The sequence below is a fragment of the Pangasianodon hypophthalmus genome, chromosome 25 (assembly GCF_027358585.1).
Source record: "Pangasianodon hypophthalmus isolate fPanHyp1 chromosome 25, fPanHyp1.pri, whole genome shotgun sequence".
Taxonomy (NCBI): Eukaryota; Metazoa; Chordata; class Actinopteri; order Siluriformes; family Pangasiidae; genus Pangasianodon; species Pangasianodon hypophthalmus.
In genome coordinates this window covers 9,828,237-9,845,512 of record NC_069734.1, presented here as the reverse complement: position 1 = coordinate 9,845,512, position 17,276 = coordinate 9,828,237, and the positions used below count along the sequence as shown (strand labels likewise).

Genomic DNA, 17,276 nt, shown 5'->3' with positions numbered 1-17,276 from the left:
ACACCTTTGGGATGAATTAGAGCGGAGACTGAGAGCCAGGCCTTCTCGTCCAACATCAGTGTCCTCACAAATGCGCTTCTAGAAGAATGGTCAAAAATCCCATAAACACACCATGTTTACCATGTTGTAAACCCTCTGTATTTACCTTCATGAAGGTATCTCTTGATTGTAGATTTTGACAATGATACGCCTACCTTCCCAGAGTATTCCTGACTTCTGTTGATGTCGTGAAGGGGTTTTGCTTCACCAAGGAAAGGATTCTGCGATCATCTACTTTAGTTGTCTTCCGTGGTCTTCCAGGCCTTTTGGTGTTTCTGAGCTCGCCAGTGCATTCCTTCTTCTTTAGAATGTACCAAATTGTATTTTTGGCCACTCTTAAAGTTCTCTCTGATAGGTCTCTTTTGTTTTTTCATCCTAATGATGGCCTCCTTCACTTGCATTGAGATCTCCTTGGACTTCATATTGGTAGCTCAAGTCGAACAGCTGCCAAATGCCAACTCAATACCTGATATCTACTCCAGACCTTTTATCTGCTTCATTTGTCTTGAAGTAACGAGGGAATGGACCGCACCTGGTCAATTAACTTCTTGTCAGTCAATTGTCCAAATACCTTTGAGCCCCTCAAGTACTTTGCTTAAAATGGCTGTAATTCCTAAATGGTAAACGCCATATTTTTGTCGAACCTCTTAAAATAAAGCTGAAAGGCTACACTTTGATCACATCTTGATTGTTTTATTTCAGATCCAATATGGTGGTGTATAAAGGCAAAATCACAAAAACTCTGTCACTGTCCAAATACTTCCGGACCTAACTGTATATATATATATATATATATATATATATATATATATATATATATATATATATATATATATATCTCAGAAAAAGACATCCAAAAGGACTTAAACGTATATAAAAAAATCTTTGATTCCTTTTGATCCATTTGATTGCAGGCTTGAAATTGCTCTTTTTGGCAGACAGAGTTTATGACAGGGGCCCCAGGGTGTAACAGCAGCCTTGCTGACAGAAAGCGTGTCCTCTCCTCAAGGATGTCTTTATTGGTTCTGAGTGTTAGTGTTGGTCAGTGGGGGATAATGACCATCCATCTTCTTCAGCTCTTTCCTCAAAGGGTAGCGATAGAGAACTGGGGGGGGGAGTTAACGTTAGGGGAAGGGCAGGTCAAGTGGACGACCTAGAAACCCATAAAGGTGGAAGTGTCGCCAATGGGAAAGTGAAACAGTTTGATAATCACACCAAAAAAAAAAAAAAAACACTAACACAACCTAACCTTAAAGTAAACCCTCAACCCCTTATAGTATGTTTCCTACAACTATGCTTGTAGCAGATACCACTCTAGTGTGCCTCAGTGTGAAAGATCGGTTTTTCGATCCTGATTTTCCCGAACAACTTCTTATTGATTGCTTCTTCTCCTCTCACTAATCAGAGGAGTCTGTTTGACACATGCTGCTATTGAGCGAGAACCACAATGACTTTCCTAATAGCTGATTAGGTACATGTATGTTCTGGTTTGGTTAGAACAGAGGAACTCTGGATCATTTTGAGAAAAGCAATACATTGCAGATGGTTTAACTCTTCCACCTTCCTGACAGCAGTTGCAATATCTTCTGATCCCTTGGTCTGTATTGCATTCCAGTCAGTTCCAATCATTCCTACTCCATTATTTGTTGTTTTTCATGGATGCAATTGTGTGAGACTTGTTGACCATTTCCTACCTGCCAGCCTCACAGCAGGCTATGCAGAGAGACAGGCTTTGTGTTCCTCCTTGGCCAAACCTAATAGTCAAGTGAAAGTGGAATGGCCAGTGTCCAGCTGAGCTAAATCCTTGACTGCCTCAGAGAGAATGCAAAACATTGTCTGATCACACTCCTATCGCTTGATCAGGTGATTTGGAACCCAGCAGGTGAATTCAAACCAATGGATTTTGCAGTGAGACTTTTAAGCAGCCCGAAGCAACAAAGAGTCAATACCATCCTGAGGTCATGATTAAAGTTTAGTGGAAAACTATGAGGAATGATCATTTATAGATTTGGTCTGGTGGACACACTGGTTTTCTTCAGTTGATGATTTTTGTGGCCTGTTTTCTAACAATGTGTTTTATTGATAGATTTAATTACAGAAAGTTAAGTTTGAAGATGATTACCGTTAGTGTAACCACATTAACTGGTGATTTGTGATGTTTTTAAAATGATGTGTTTGGAAAAGTTTCTTTTTGATCTTGGACATGTTCACAGTGTTTTGTACCTGAAGCTCCTACTTATGCATGGTGACAAGACTTCAAAGACTTTATACTGACCAATGAAGATCTGTAAGTTTATCTTCAGATCATAAAATACTATACTATGCAATTATCAGAAATATGGCCAGAAACATTTGTCGTTTTGGTTGCTGATTTAAAAAAAACAACAACTGAATATAAACTGATTAAGAACAATTATCACATGTGCTGGAATAAGGCTGTATGTGTGTATGACCCTAGTTGTTGTGTTCCATCACTGACTTTTTGACTGTGGTCAATAGCATAACATTAGTGGCAGGCCAATTGTTAGAAAAACTGACACAAGGAACTGATTTCGTGGTGCTTCTTCAAGGTCTCAGAAATCAAAAGAATATGAATAATAAGGGGGAAATCAGCTTACCAGCTCTTTGGAAGAGCCTTTACTGCTCACAAAAAGTTCCAAGTCCTAGACCTTCTTGTTGAATGTCCTTTATCCTTCCATTTCATGTGACACACTATCATACTGTATAATTGCTGCCATTTTGAAAACCGATTGCAACATGTTATTTTTGTCTGCTCTTCATTAAGAAGATTCATTTTTATTTATACTGATAATAGAGTCCCGTAATACACTTCACTACACCTTCAACAAGTAGCAGTGCAGCAGACCTGCTTAGCTAGCTACGTTCTGGGACACCTGGGAAGTTTATCTCAGGAGCAAGTATTGCTAACATTAGCAAAAGTTAGTTTGTTAGCTAATATTGACTTACCCTAGATTTTGAGATCCTTTACCCACCCGAACATGAAAAGCTGGTAGGCTTCTGTGCTCTAAAAAAAAAAAAACACATTTGTGCATTAGATTTTTCTGTATGAGAATTTATGGACTTTGTCAAAGTAGTATTTCTTCTCTTCTGAAGTAAGTTGAGTACGTTTAGCCATCTTTCACTTCTAGTTACAGTGCGTTCATGTCTGAAGCATGGGGCTTTTCTTATTCTTCTATTAGCTGGTTGTGCTGCCAGAGTCATGTAGCTCTCTGTAACTATAGATGTGTGTTTGAATCTTGCGTTCTACACAAATATTATCTCAATCTCCCTGATGATTTCTTTAACTCGCTCATTGAATGTGTCAACTTGAATCAGTAAGGAAAGGCTGCCTGAATGCAGCAGAGAGTGCTTGCTATACCTGCTGTATTAGACTAGCCGTATGTTTGCAGTATTAGTGCTGGTATATAGTACACATATTTGGCAGATTTGACTGTCTGTAACGTTTCACCTCTGACTGACTGTCAGTGTTATAGCTTTATGGGAAGTCAAGGTGCTGCCATACACAGACCATAAAGACCTGGGGATATCTTTCAGCTCCTCCATTGCTGTTTTTCTCAAGCTAATACACTAGTATTAGTACTTGCAGTGTAGTGGCTTGTGAAAAACAGTGTGCTTAGGAGAAGTGTGTGTGTGTTTTTTTTAAATCCCTCTAGCATCAGCTGATTCAAGATAAAGAGGAAGTTACTTTTCAGAGTAGTACAAGTCATGTAAGTGGTGTTTTATGATGAATTAGTGAGCCTGGTGAATGAGTAGAGAGCTTTTTATTGAATGAAGTAATATCATACAACATACCATTACATCCCTAGTTACTACACAGCCAAATGTGTGTAAAAGATATTTTTAAAAGATATTTGTCCAGACCCTGTGAGAAGCTTAATGCCCTGTGGCAGTGTGGTGACTGAGAACCTCTGTACTTACTATTAAATTCTGATGTCAACGAATGTGCAAAAAAGAAAATACAATTGACGAAAACCTGCAATAACCTGCAATTATAAAGATTAGACATCCTGTACGTTCATACTAATCTGGTAAGTAATCTGATGTTAAGAATAGTACAATAAACAGGCAACAAAATGGCATTGCTTAAATGTAATCTATAATTAAATCTTCATTTAATCACAGTCTGTATTTTATATAATCATTTAACTGAAACTGCAAATTATCCAACATCTCCATGTGTTCTGGTTTCTCATGTAAAACATTTGCCTGTTTTGTTCAGCCACAGAGACCTGAAGCCAGAGAACCTGCTGTTGGATGAGAAGAACAACATCAGAATAGCAGACTTTGGAATGGCTTCTCTGCAGGTTGGAGACAGTCTCTTGGAAACTAGCTGTGGGTGAGTCATACTTTAATAGCAGCTCTCACAGAGTTCTGTCTCCATGGCAAAACAATCCGTACGTTTATTGCTTGCTGTTGGTATATCACAGAGATAATAAAAATATAAAAACCCAGAATCATAGTCATTTAAAACTTAAGTGCAGATTTGTACAAAACCCTGTTTTTGAGATGCTGATCCCATGCATTTTTTTTAATCTTCTACTCTGAGCTCAGAGCTAAAGGTTTCAGTTCAGCTTGCAGAGAGACAAGACCAAAAAGGTTGATGGTCACAGGGTTAGCAGATCCAAAGGGACGTCTTTTTCAGTAAAGACATGCTATCTGGGGCAAGGGGTTAACAGAACTTGATGTCTAATGTGCTTGCAGAATTCTCTACATCATTCTCTGTGACCATTACGCAAACATTAAATTGTCTGTAAACTGAGCGATTAAAATAGATGCACACATAGTGTGCACTGTAGGAACATCCTAAATGCTATACCCTAGCAGCATTTAGTGCATCTGGTTGGACATAATTTAATCACTTACATGGAAAGGTGGACATGAGAGAAACACTCCATTAAAATGGTTAAATTTGTGAAAGCACTGTTACAAGTTAACAGGAAAATTTAGATGCTAGCTAATGACTGAATCTAACAAGCTAGCGTCTAAATTTTAAAAATTTTCCTAGAATCTGAATTTTCCTTTTCTCATGTAAAATACTTGCCTCTTGTTCAGCCTCAGAGACCTGAAGCCAGATAACCTGCTGCTAATGATGCTAGCTAATGACTAGCTAATGACTGAATCTAACAAGCTAGCATGTAGAACTTAAGGGTTAATACAATGTAAAGGAAGAATGTTAGTGGGAGCAAAAGAAAAGTGTTGGGAATATTAATATTTCTCTCAGATGTGTTGGTAAATTACTAACAAAAGACTTGGTACAGCTAAAAATCACACTGTAACTATTAGCATCACCACAAAGTGAACTTCTACTGCTTCTGCTATATAGAGAAAGTTAACATCATGTCACAACTTGTGAACTTATGACTTAAAAAAAAAAAAAAAAAGTCTTCCAAAGTGGTGAATAGCAGAAAAGTGTGTCCATATAAAAAATAAAAATCACCATAAAAACATTTTAGCTAATATTGCTTGCTGTAGCTCAAAAAGGTTGTAACCAGCAAACCAGTGAATTCCTACTCCCTGATACTTCCAGTCAGTGGACTACTTTTTAGATTACTAGCTATAAAACTGCTCTTATCTGCTTGCATCAGGAAGCATAGCCTGATAGCCTGACTTGAGGCGCAATCTGACAGCAGAGATAAGTAAAGGACAGCAAATACACAAGGGTTGTTTTTCTCATGCCCATAAGGTCTAGACATTTAACTACCACTCTCCATATGACCTGCCTGCATAGCCCTCTCTGCTCTTTTAGTTTTAAAATTGCTCATTATTTCATCAATGGCACTATTATCTCAATAAAACACTTGGCATTATAGCTGAGCAAGACATATAAAAGGGGGAGAGATAATAGGTTGGTATTGTGCTTGCTATAGAGTCATCCCTCAGTGACCAAACCTTTCCCCCTGATTCTATGTCTTTTCTTCATATTAGCGAATGCTAGTGCTAGGAAAGCAATACGCTGGCACTAGCGTGCTGAGATTATTGATTGTCCCCTCATGGCTGCCTGCCCCATCTCTAAGCGCAGATATGACAGTTTTTAATTAAACACATTCATCTTTAGCCTCCTCGTGTGCTCTCTGCTTGACACAAATGTATTCTGTTTACCACAGCTAATGGACTTGGGTTGAATATAAAATGGTGGGCATTTCACACATGTACGCAGTGAAACGCAGTGCTTGTTTTACATAGTGTATTTTAAGTTTATTGTAACTGAGGCTAATTTCTCATTTGTGGATCGACCCCGTTCTGAATTCTCTAAGCTCTCATAGCCACTGTGCTAGATAGGTTGAGTGATTAGTGCTGTTATTAGCAGGTTAGTCTAGAGCTAGCATGGTTCCTCATGTTATATTGTGATTATATTGTGTTCATCACATTTGTTTTGTGTTTTAAGAAAGCTGGTGGTTTAATGAGATAATAAAATCAATAACAATGTAAAAAAAGCTTTCTTTCTCTCAGGTATAAGGTATAAGTCAGCCTTTTAGCGCAAGGCTGACTGGTTTAAAGTGGGACCTGTGCTGACCAAAAAGATTCACTAATAAGCATGTAAATGTATTTTTATGATCAAATGTATATTGCCGATATGATATTCAAATAATTATAGGTTAAAAGTAGCACGGTGAAAGAAAGGTATATAAAAAATGACTAAAACTGAAAGATAATAAAGTTGGTTGCTGTCACATTCCCACCTGTGCACACACACCTGCTATCAGGAGCATCTGGAGTCTTATGTACAATATGTCTGTCAATTTTACAATTATATTGCTGTAAAATAAAATACATTGCCTGGGTCAAAGTAGTGAACAGATTATGACTCTTAACCCCCCTCCCCTTTCCTCAAGAATGTAAAATATTATTTCTAGAGCAGACACTAGTCGGAATGCCTAAATTTTTTTGACTTAGATATGATGCAGATCTGATTTATCATCGCTGTGTAAATTCTTTCAAATCAGATTTGAGACGCTTTCATAAGTGAACTTAGACCAGGTACAAATCCAACATGTGGCCATGTGATTGTGATGTCACCTGCACATACACATCTCTCATTATAGTAGTGCCAGTAACACCGGAGCTGCAAAACCAACAAAAATGTTACATGTGGCCTTATCTCGCATTCTCACTCTGATCGGGATCAGATGATGGACTGCCAGAACTCCAGAGCAAATAATCTTTGCAATAAAAGCTTGGGTTGCACTTTTTTTTTAACATCGATTTTGAAAAAGTGGGCTTCTGTCCACACACACCAAAAGCAGCACCTGGAAGGAGGATAAATTGTGAGGATGTCTGTATTTCCTATTTCTGAAGTTCACCTCAGGGCATGGGTGTGGTTAGGGGCCTTTTTTTTTTGTTAGTCAATTTAAGAATTTAGAGTTTACAGTCCTGAGCTGTCAGTGCTAAAAGACATCCAAAAATGAATTGTAATTTATTATTAATTAACCATGGCTTTGTTTAGTATATAGCAGGCATTAGTATGAATTTGCAGTATTCTTAACAGTCAAGGCATATGGAAAGGTAATGTGTGCACATTCAAGCAACAAGTGTAGCATTCATGTCTGAACTGTTGTTTAAGTCAGGAATAAACACACAAGGCATGTTGTTATAGGAAAATAATGATGCAGCCCGCCGCGAAGCACAGTTACTGTTACCACCCGAAGTTGATTATACATATTATCCTTTATAGTTACAGTTAATGTTGTGAAGCATTGTGAAACAACTTAGTTTCAAGCTAACAACTTAGCTATAATCAGCCATTCCATCACCAGCCTCTCTTTTTTTCTGTCTCTTAAAGAAACAAAACCCATTTAGTTTGTCAGGTGTACTGAGAAAACTTCTACCATGAAGACGCCCATGGTGGAAAACGTACAGACAGTTACAAAGCACCGACACTCGAGACTCCTTCCATAAATGTTAAATAAACATCTCCTTATAGAAACCTTCATCATTACAATGATCATACATACTTCTTTGTTAAATAACAGCACTTTTTAAGCCTTTTTTAAGTTTATTATTAGTTGTAGATTATGTGATTATAAAAGTCCCTATGAATGTGCTGTTGCAATAGAAAGGTTAAGATATTAGAACGTGCATATTAATATGGACCTGTGATTTGCATAACAGCTGGAACTATTGTCAGAGTCATGCTGGTATAAAAAAAATGAATCAATACCCGATGACCAATCAGATTAGAGAATTCAACAGCACTGTGGTATAATGTTATTTAAGCAGCTAGAAATATTCCATATGACTTCTTTTTCAATATATTTAATTAATACCTAAAACATTGTTTAATCAATATTAATCACTTAATAATCTGTATTTTAATGATGATGCACAGTAGTAGGCCAATACTAACTGATGGTAATATTTAGTTGCTGAAGCAGAATGCATTACCTTTCGGTGCATTCACTGAGTAATAATAATGATATGATAATAGACAGAATATCTCCCTTCAAAAAAGATGCCATTGCCACAACTTTACAGCTGGGTTTATGAAAAATCTTGATTTAATTAGGATGCTTTTTGACAAGCCGCTGTTTGCCTGCTGCAAATTGGTTTCATTTGCATACATTTGCATAATGCTCTAAGACATTTGCAAACAGGTATCCCCTGTTTACAGAGGAGGCTCTTTGACATCCCTCTGTCGGTGCTAGCGCCTGGCTTCATCTGACAGCTCTGTCAAGCAACTGAACTGTCCGGATCATTACTCATAAATATGTTAAACAATTTTGACAGTTATTGGGCTGCAGTTTTACAGACCTCTAACAGGAAGTCATTAAAATCTAATGTTACATTATTGGATCATTCAGCAGTGTCAGTGGAAGAGCAGTGGAGTGGCGGGCAGTGAGCCAGCGCCCGAGCCGAACATATTAACATCAGAACAAGAGCTTATAATATATTTGCTTATACATATTGCTTTGGAAGTTGGTCTTAATGAATATTGTAAATATTGTATATAATTAAGGCCAGGCAAATTTTCAGTGATTAAAAATTTCTGGCCGTCTTTCAGCCGTCTTTGTTTATCTGGTTATGGCCAGTCATAAAGCTAGGAGCTGCATAGTAAATATATGATTAACAAAACATGAAAATCAGGCTTAGGTTTTATTTTTAGCTCTTTAGGGTCCAATTTGGGTCCTGGTTGACTAATATCTCAAACAATGCACGCTAATTTGCATGTGCAATAGAATAAATTACATGCACAAAACATGAGCATGTTACAGATTTACAAAGAATACGATACAATATATAAATTAGGTTTTTGCTTATGCTATTTGTTCTTGATAGCGGCTGCCGTTTCAAATATCTAAGACACTTCTTGAAGGGTCAAACCAAAACTAATGTTGATTTAATAGAATTTGCAATAAAACTGCAGAATGAGTGTATATGCTGTTTATAAGGAATGAAATAGGTGTGAATGAAAATGTTTTCGCAGTCTTTATGTGAACTTGTGGTGAAGATCTAACAAGAAACCAACTTTACTCCAGTAATATTAAGTCATTTATTTTATGAAACCTCCTGAGTACATCCTGAGTAGCCATAATTGTGATAAACAGTTTTAATGATAGTTAAAAAACCAGGTGAGTTGTACTGGCAGAAATGGACTCGTGCAAATATAATACCTTCTTTTCAGTAGTACTAAATTGCACGGGCAATCACCATTCTCGAATCGTTTACTATATAACTTTGCTTGTGCTATGAAAATAATGTATTTTCATTAACACCACTTTGTACTTCACACTTTCAGGTGAAAATGCCCCAAATCCCATAGTAATTACGGTAAACACGCAAAAAGGACAACGCATGCATTCTTTCTCATTTAGAAAGACGCAATCCTTTGTTGGCCCTCTGGGTATTTCAGCTTGCACAAATTTTAGTGGGTGTTATCATGTTTGCATGTGTTCTACACACTCAGACCTTTAGTAAACAAGTGCTAAATAATGCTAAACTAAATGTAGTGTAACATGTCTGTATTTAAAGGTTCTCACTCATCCATCCTTTTCTCTTTCAGATCTCCTCACTACGCCTGCCCAGAGGTGATTAGGGTAAGTGTACTCTCAGAGCCATCTCTTCTAATGTAGCTCTTAGACCAGCCTGCCCTCCAACCACATTTCTCTCTCGCTTTCTCTCTCTCTCGCTCTCTCTCTCTCTTTCCCTGAATGACAGGGAGAGAAGTATGATGGCAGGAAAGCAGATGTTTGGAGCTGTGGGGTCATCCTCTTTGCACTTTTAGTGGTAAGTGGGTTTTCACCATGTCATCATGCTTCTCTTGACAACTCAGAAGTTATCTCAAACACTTCTTACTCATGTTAAGAGTCTTAATTAGAAAATGAAAGATACTCTCAGATGTCAGCAGGCAACGAAGATCAGCATAAGGATATCCCCTCTGATTAAATTAATGATCCATAGAAATGAATGTTTCCATTTCCTTCTGTTCATGTGGGTGGTTATGGCCCAAGAAAACAGATAGTGCTTTTTTTTTTTTTTTTTTTACAGACGCAGTGCCTAATTTGGAACCATTCTGCATTTTTCTGGCACAAAAGATAGAAAATTTGTTCAGCTCAGGCACTACATGGCTGTTGGTCTGGAACTGTTAAAGATTAGAGGCGGGTAATTTGGTCTCCATGACAACAGTTCAAGCAACTCAACTCTTTCTTTGTTTAGATGTTGGAAGAAAATATGGTGTTAAAGGTGGGGGTCGAGTAATTTCTAAGTCAAAACACCTTTTGTAATATTTTGTAACATGGGTGGCACAGTGGCGCAGCGGGTAGCGCAGCTCCAGGGTCTCTGGTTCGAACCGGCGCCTGGGTTAATAAAACGTATAATCACTGATATGGTTAAGCTTTGTCTATGATAAAAAGGAGACTTTTATTTAACATTTCTGGAAGGAAAGTCCAGTGTTAGCGCTATGTAACAGTCAGTAGGTTTTCTGCCATGTGAAAGTCTTTAGGACTGAGGACTTTGTAGCACGACCAGCTGCATTTTTTGTCTTATTAACTTAAAGAGAAAGAAAAAAAGCAAGGCTGGTGAGGGAATGACTGTTTATAGGTGTAAGTGATAACAGGAGCTAACTTATCTCATGGAAGTTCTGTAACATTAAATATAACTATAAATGGTTAAAAAGTGCTTAAATATATAAAAAAATTGTAATCATTGGGAAATTACTGATATAAGAGGAATAAAACACTTATTGATGATATAAGAAATGTCAGGCCATATCACACCACCCCATGTGGATTACTATCCTATAACAGCACACCCTATTGTGTTTACTTCCTCAAAGAGACAACAATGAAAAAAATTACAATAAAAAAACATGCAATATTCATATATCATTAGCTAAGCGATGAGTACTGGATGTGCAATGTAAATTGTACACCATCTTTTTCTATTGTTCTGTTAATTTCAGAAAGCATTTGGCCTCTACATGATCACATTTCTTTCTGGCTTTGTGTCTCGTAGGCCGCACTGCACCCAAAGCAGGTGCTTCACCTTTATTACAAACCTGATTGATTCCTTCCTCTGCCACTGTATTTGCCTTTTTTCCATTATACCTATATTCACCTCACAAAACAATCAGTCTTCTTTCAGAACAAAAGCATCTTCTCTCTGCGACGTGTCCCTGCTCTACTCTAAGGTTTTGCATTGGAGAGGGAATTGCTTTGTTCTTTTTTTTCCCCAGTCATCTGCGTTTTGTTTTAGTGACAGTGGCCGCTAGCTTTTGTCTGATTACATCATCTATTACACGGGCCTGGCGCCTGTCACATCTTTGTGTCATTCACATCAGTTGACAAAAGCAGCAGTCTCTGTTGGGTCAGGGGCTGTGCCGAAATAAAGAAGATAAAGTCAGCTCAGCGTGAAATGAAGCTAATTGTCAGTGAGTCTCTATTTGCCGGTGTAGTCTGATTCTATTGATGGAGCTCTTTGATAAATATGTCTCTCTCGCTTCTGCATCATTCATATGTTTTTTTTTGTGTACAATAGATGTTTTTGCAGCAGGTACTTTATTAGCATGCACATGGTCTTCTTTCATCCTTTGCAATGTTGTGTGTGTCAGGGTGCTCTGCCGTTCGATGACGACAACTTGAGGAATCTGCTGGAGAAGGTGAAGCTGGGAGTGTTCCATATGCCTCACTTTATCCCTCCTGACTGCCAGAACCTGCTGAGAGGAATGATCGAAGTGGACGCGGCCAAAAGACTCACGGTTAGTCCAAACTCTGTACAGATTCACTAATAAATCATAATCACAATTTAAAGGTAGGGCTTGTTGTTGTCAGGTCAGAACATTCTTTGTAATACTGGGCGAAGTTCTGTTTTGGTTCTCTGGTCTTAGTGGTACCTTAGGATCTCTAAGTAACAGAAAACGACAAATGATGTGGACCAACAACATCGAACCAATCAGAACAAACAGGTGTCAGATACGTTGCCTGAGAAACTGATAAACCCCCGTCTTGGACTCAGGCATTCAAGGCTAGGCATGTTTTTTGGGAGTGTGGCTTTGCAGGGCAAACTGAAGGGAGGGACCTGTTTTTTAATTTAAATTTTGCTTTTAAAACCAGTTAGCCTTTAGCAGAATTTCACCAATTATAAAATTTCAACTTTCCTTTTTTTCCTTACATTTATTTCAAAGTGTATCTGGTAAACGTACTATATAAGTGCACTTTGTACGACCATCATTGGCCAGATATTATTTTTATATTATTTCTTAGGGGAAAATTGTGCTCCAGTCACTAAATGTATTATCTCTCAAGCCATACTTGTAACTTTTTTCTAGAGTCTTGTGGTATGTATCCACTTGCACATTTTTGCACATGAATTTGACATGAATTTCATTATGGTGAATTAAAATGCTTCCTTCAGTATCCTTCATGAAGCCCTTTCCTGATTGACTAAATGCAGTGTGACAGCTATACTCATTTGCATAAAGTTCAGCTTTGGTGAACTTTTGCTGCCATGCAGCGAGCCAGGTTGTATCACACAGTATCCATCATGCACCATGCAAGAAAAAAGAGCGAGAAAAAAACAAGTGTATTTGATGTTCAAAGTGCACAAAAGTGCCTATTCATAGAATTGTGGAAAACCACTCAGACCGAAACCTTAAATACTCTGAAGCTTGTGACCAGAAATGTGTACAAAACTTATTAGACACTTTAGGACCTGTGAGTGGAGCGTCTGAGGGCCGAAACTGGTAATTGTCTACATACAAAGTGATCTGTATGATGGGTGTACATGTTAAAATAGTGAATAGCTAAAAAGGTGGGTGTACCTAATAAACTGACAGCTTAATGTACGTTCTGTAAGATAGGAAATTCCTTTACACACCATAATTAAATCAAAAAGATTGGAATTCCTTTTTTTTGTAGGTAGGTTCCCTTAAAAGCTTGATTTTTTTTAGGTGACAGGCTGTTTCCTAAATATATATCTTCTGTCTCAATCCAACAGACAGGAAATAAATTGCTTCCCCCTTTCTGATGGAGACTTTGTGTTCAATACCAAAAATACATTACAGTAGAGTTTTATTCCAGCATTTGTATTTCTTTGTATCGGATGCACTCAAGAGTCACAGGTGGTGACAGTACTGAGCACACTTTATACACAGTCTCAGCAGGATCTCTCCACGCACACACATAAACACACACACACACACACACACACACACACACACACACACACACACTCCTGGTGGCGTGAAGCTTCACTGTGTTCATTTTGTTTCCAGTCTGAGTCTGGGATTGTCTGTATGGTCTGTATGCCAATTCAGGTAAACACACAGCAGAACTAATGCAATTCAGCGTGTCTGTAGAGGATTCACATGACAGACTCTCTCTTCCTCTATCTCACTTTCTCTTTCTGTCTTTCATGGCAGAAGGCCTGAGGGTTTATGAGCTTATCTTAATACCAGCTCTTTGAAATGTCCCTGTCCTTTTGCTTTCTAGAGGAATATCTAATAGATCTGTCTTTACGGACCGCGTCTGACTGATCAGAAATAATAGCACTGTGTCTGTGGTGTAGCCATGAGGAGAGCTAAATGCTTTCTATGCTTTTTGTCAGTTACTCAACAGAGCTTATCTTTGTCAGAGTCTAAAAAGTGACTTGTGAGTGAAGCAGAAGCTAATACAAGTGCAGATGGCATCGAGCCGATATCCAGTATCGGTGTCAGGCCAATACTAATGATAAATAGTGGTTCCAATATCAGAGAAAACAAATTGGATATAGGATCCTGTAACAAGTAGCAAAAATTGGATATGGAAAATAAACTTATTTTTTGGAACTGGAACTGTTTACATATAAAAAGGATGTTTTGTTAGGATTCATTTGATTATATTTATACTGTATACTTTATTATATATATTAGATTTACAAAGTACATTGTTTTTGTGTGAAAGACTTTAACTGTGAAGTTATTTAAAAATCATTTAAAAAAACATTTTAAAGTTTATGAGATTTTACTCAGCAAAGCCTCTCTAGTAGCCATGGGATTTGATCTCACAACCTTCTGGTCACACAGTCTTTTCCCCATAGTGTCATTACCTGTTGGATGTCATAAGAGACATACTTTGACACTTCTGCTTTAAAAAACCCTAAATATATTTCACCGTAACAGTGTGCATGTTGGGTAAAAAGCCAGTTTAACAAACACAGGGGTTTACATAGTCAGTCTGCCTAAAGATGTCTAAAACCTCACTACTGTCATAATCAGTTTAGTATATAATCAGATACCAGCTGTCAAAATGTTCATGTTACAGTCAGAATGGAATATTTAAACATGACTTTCTCGCTTTTCACTTTTGGAGGTAACCAGACATGCATATGCAGAGATACATGCATATGTAGAGCTAAACTTATTTCAGTTCACTGAAGGCTGTAGTTTTCATACAATAGAAAATGTCAAAATGTCACTATGTGGACAGTTTTCCCAGGCCTCCACAAATATATTTTAATATAGCTATATTTATGATGATGACTTGCCTATAATTTAAAAAATATATATTATTTGGGGTAACATTTTATAATTATTACAGATGATATAAGAAAATGTGAATGAGCTTTTACTTCATAATGAATGAATCTTGAATGAGTCAAGAATTTAACTGCTTAATCTCCTGGCTTATTCAGTTACTGGTTGTAGAGCACATTATTCATTATTCCCCGAAAGTCCAGGAGCCAGCACAAATCCACAATCTAGTCCAATCCGGACATTAGCTCACTCTCACTCACCTGCATATTGAACTCACCTGTTTCCTGTTAACACTCGTTTACTTCTGTGCATTTGTGCCAGTTCATTCATCCCCTTTCTGTGCAAGGTTTAACATTCCAGTGTGATTTTGGAGTGGTTTTCCCCCACTATATACTTTTCCCTAGGTTGTCTGACACTCATTTTTGATCGCGAGTTTATCAGCTGATTTGGATTGTCAATAAACGGCTCATGCTTGCATCCATCTCATGATATAATTACAAGAGTGAGAAATATGATGGGAGAGTAAGAGCTTAAAGGGTTAAGCAGTTAAGTTTATTCTTAGTACATTCAACATCTGGACTGTGGGATATTTATTTATGGGAATACTTGAGTCTTGAGAATGATGAAGTTACTAACCTAATAATAAACAAACAAATAAATAAATATAGAACTTTATTTTAATGCATGATATATTCATTTGTTTATGCATTCATTCTTCTTCAGTAACTGCTTTCTCCAGCTCAGGGGCATGATGGGCACACCTAAGGGCAATTTACAGTCAACAATCCACTTACTGACATGTATTGGTAGGTAGAAGGAAACTGGAGAACCCAAAGGAATCCCACAGCTGTGGGGAGAACATGAGACACAGACAGTAAAGCTCAGGATTGAGCTTGACCTGGAAGCAGCAGTTAGCTGCTGCGCCATCCCTCAATAAGTACTGCTAGAATATAAATGCTAAAATAAGACCTTTTTTAAGAAATAAACATTCACATATTTTAACATGTTTAAAAGCATCCGCATGTTCAAAATTCATAGCACAGCACATTCCTCCTATTTTTCTGTCTGGTAAATCCGAGTGCAGAGCTCAGTGATTCACCACTCGGGGGAAAAAGCCTCAACCTCAGAGTGCATCCCTGGCACACACTCCACAATGTGTTCGCAATGATAGCAGAGCATTTCCATAATGTGCCCTGATGAAGCTGATGAGTCGGTGAGTTATGGTGCCACGGATACCTTGTCAGACTCCTGTTGTTTTCTAATCAGCTCGTACGATGTCCCTATGGTTCAGCCCAAAACGCAAACCCAGCTTTATCACCCAACTCTAGTGGATTATATTCCAGGATCATATTTATAGCCTGGTGTTATTAAGTCACAGCTTAATATCATTACGATCTTTCTCGTTGACACGTAACACAGTGATGACCCTTGTGAGCTTGTGCCGTGGTGCTAGCTGTCGTCCTGCAGTCTAATTAGAGGCTGAGGAGACGTGCTCAGAGTCTCTGTAGTGTCTCCAGTTAAACCCTGAAGATCAGAGGCTGGGATACTGATGGAGGAAATTAGACTTGACCAGCAGGAGACACAGCTTGACAACATGAAATGGCTTCAGTGTTTTTTTTTTGTTTTTTGTTTTTTTTTAATTGACAATTCTGTAATTTTAGTTATGTAAATATAATTTAATGATATTGGTAGAAGTGGATTTCCTGCAGTTTTGATGGTCTTTTCTTTCATTACAGTTAGAACAGATACAGAAGCACACATGGTACATGTAAGTATGAATCAATCTTGTCTAGTACTCTGTGTGTGTGTGTGTGTGTGTGTGTGTGTCCATAGACTGTATTGGCTGTGTTCTATCAATTGCATATGGGTCAAAAACAAAAATGACTTTAAAGATAGCAAAAATGTATTACTCTCATGACTCTTTCACTACATATTAAGATAATTCCTATGCAATTTTACTATTGTTTATAGATTTTAAATAAGATTATTCAGAAATGTTATTTGAGAACTCTGTCTGCGAAAGTGTCATTCAATGTAACATTATTTTCAGAAAGGCATATCAATTTTAGTATGCCTTATATGGTATTTAGGAGTGTACAGTTTAGCAGTTTGACATTTTCACAGTATAATAATATCATAAAGGTAAATATCATGATTTCATGGTATTAAGCAACCATTTAAAAACACACGAGCAGGTGGTGAGAATTAAATTTATGAAATGCATATTGCACTGCCATCATTCTTGAACAAGAGGTTTGAAAACAATTTCTCA

General features: G+C 37.6%; 1 protein-coding gene across 9 annotated transcripts in view; it reads left to right on the top strand.

Annotated features, from left to right (window-relative positions):
* Nucleotides 1-17,276, top strand: part of brsk2b (BR serine/threonine kinase 2b) — a 153,746-nt gene that overhangs the window by 109,216 nt on the left and 27,254 nt on the right. For all 9 annotated transcript variants that reach the window (XM_053229330.1, XM_026937608.3, XM_026937610.3 and 6 more), the window contains exons 5-9: nucleotides 4,280-4,396; nucleotides 10,058-10,091; nucleotides 10,213-10,281; nucleotides 12,104-12,250; nucleotides 16,741-16,772. In XM_053229330.1, the coding sequence (XP_053085305.1) occupies nucleotides 4,280-4,396; nucleotides 10,058-10,091; nucleotides 10,213-10,281; nucleotides 12,104-12,250; nucleotides 16,741-16,772 (399 nt within the window). The remainder of the gene's footprint in view (nucleotides 1-4,279; nucleotides 4,397-10,057; nucleotides 10,092-10,212; nucleotides 10,282-12,103; nucleotides 12,251-16,740; nucleotides 16,773-17,276) is intronic.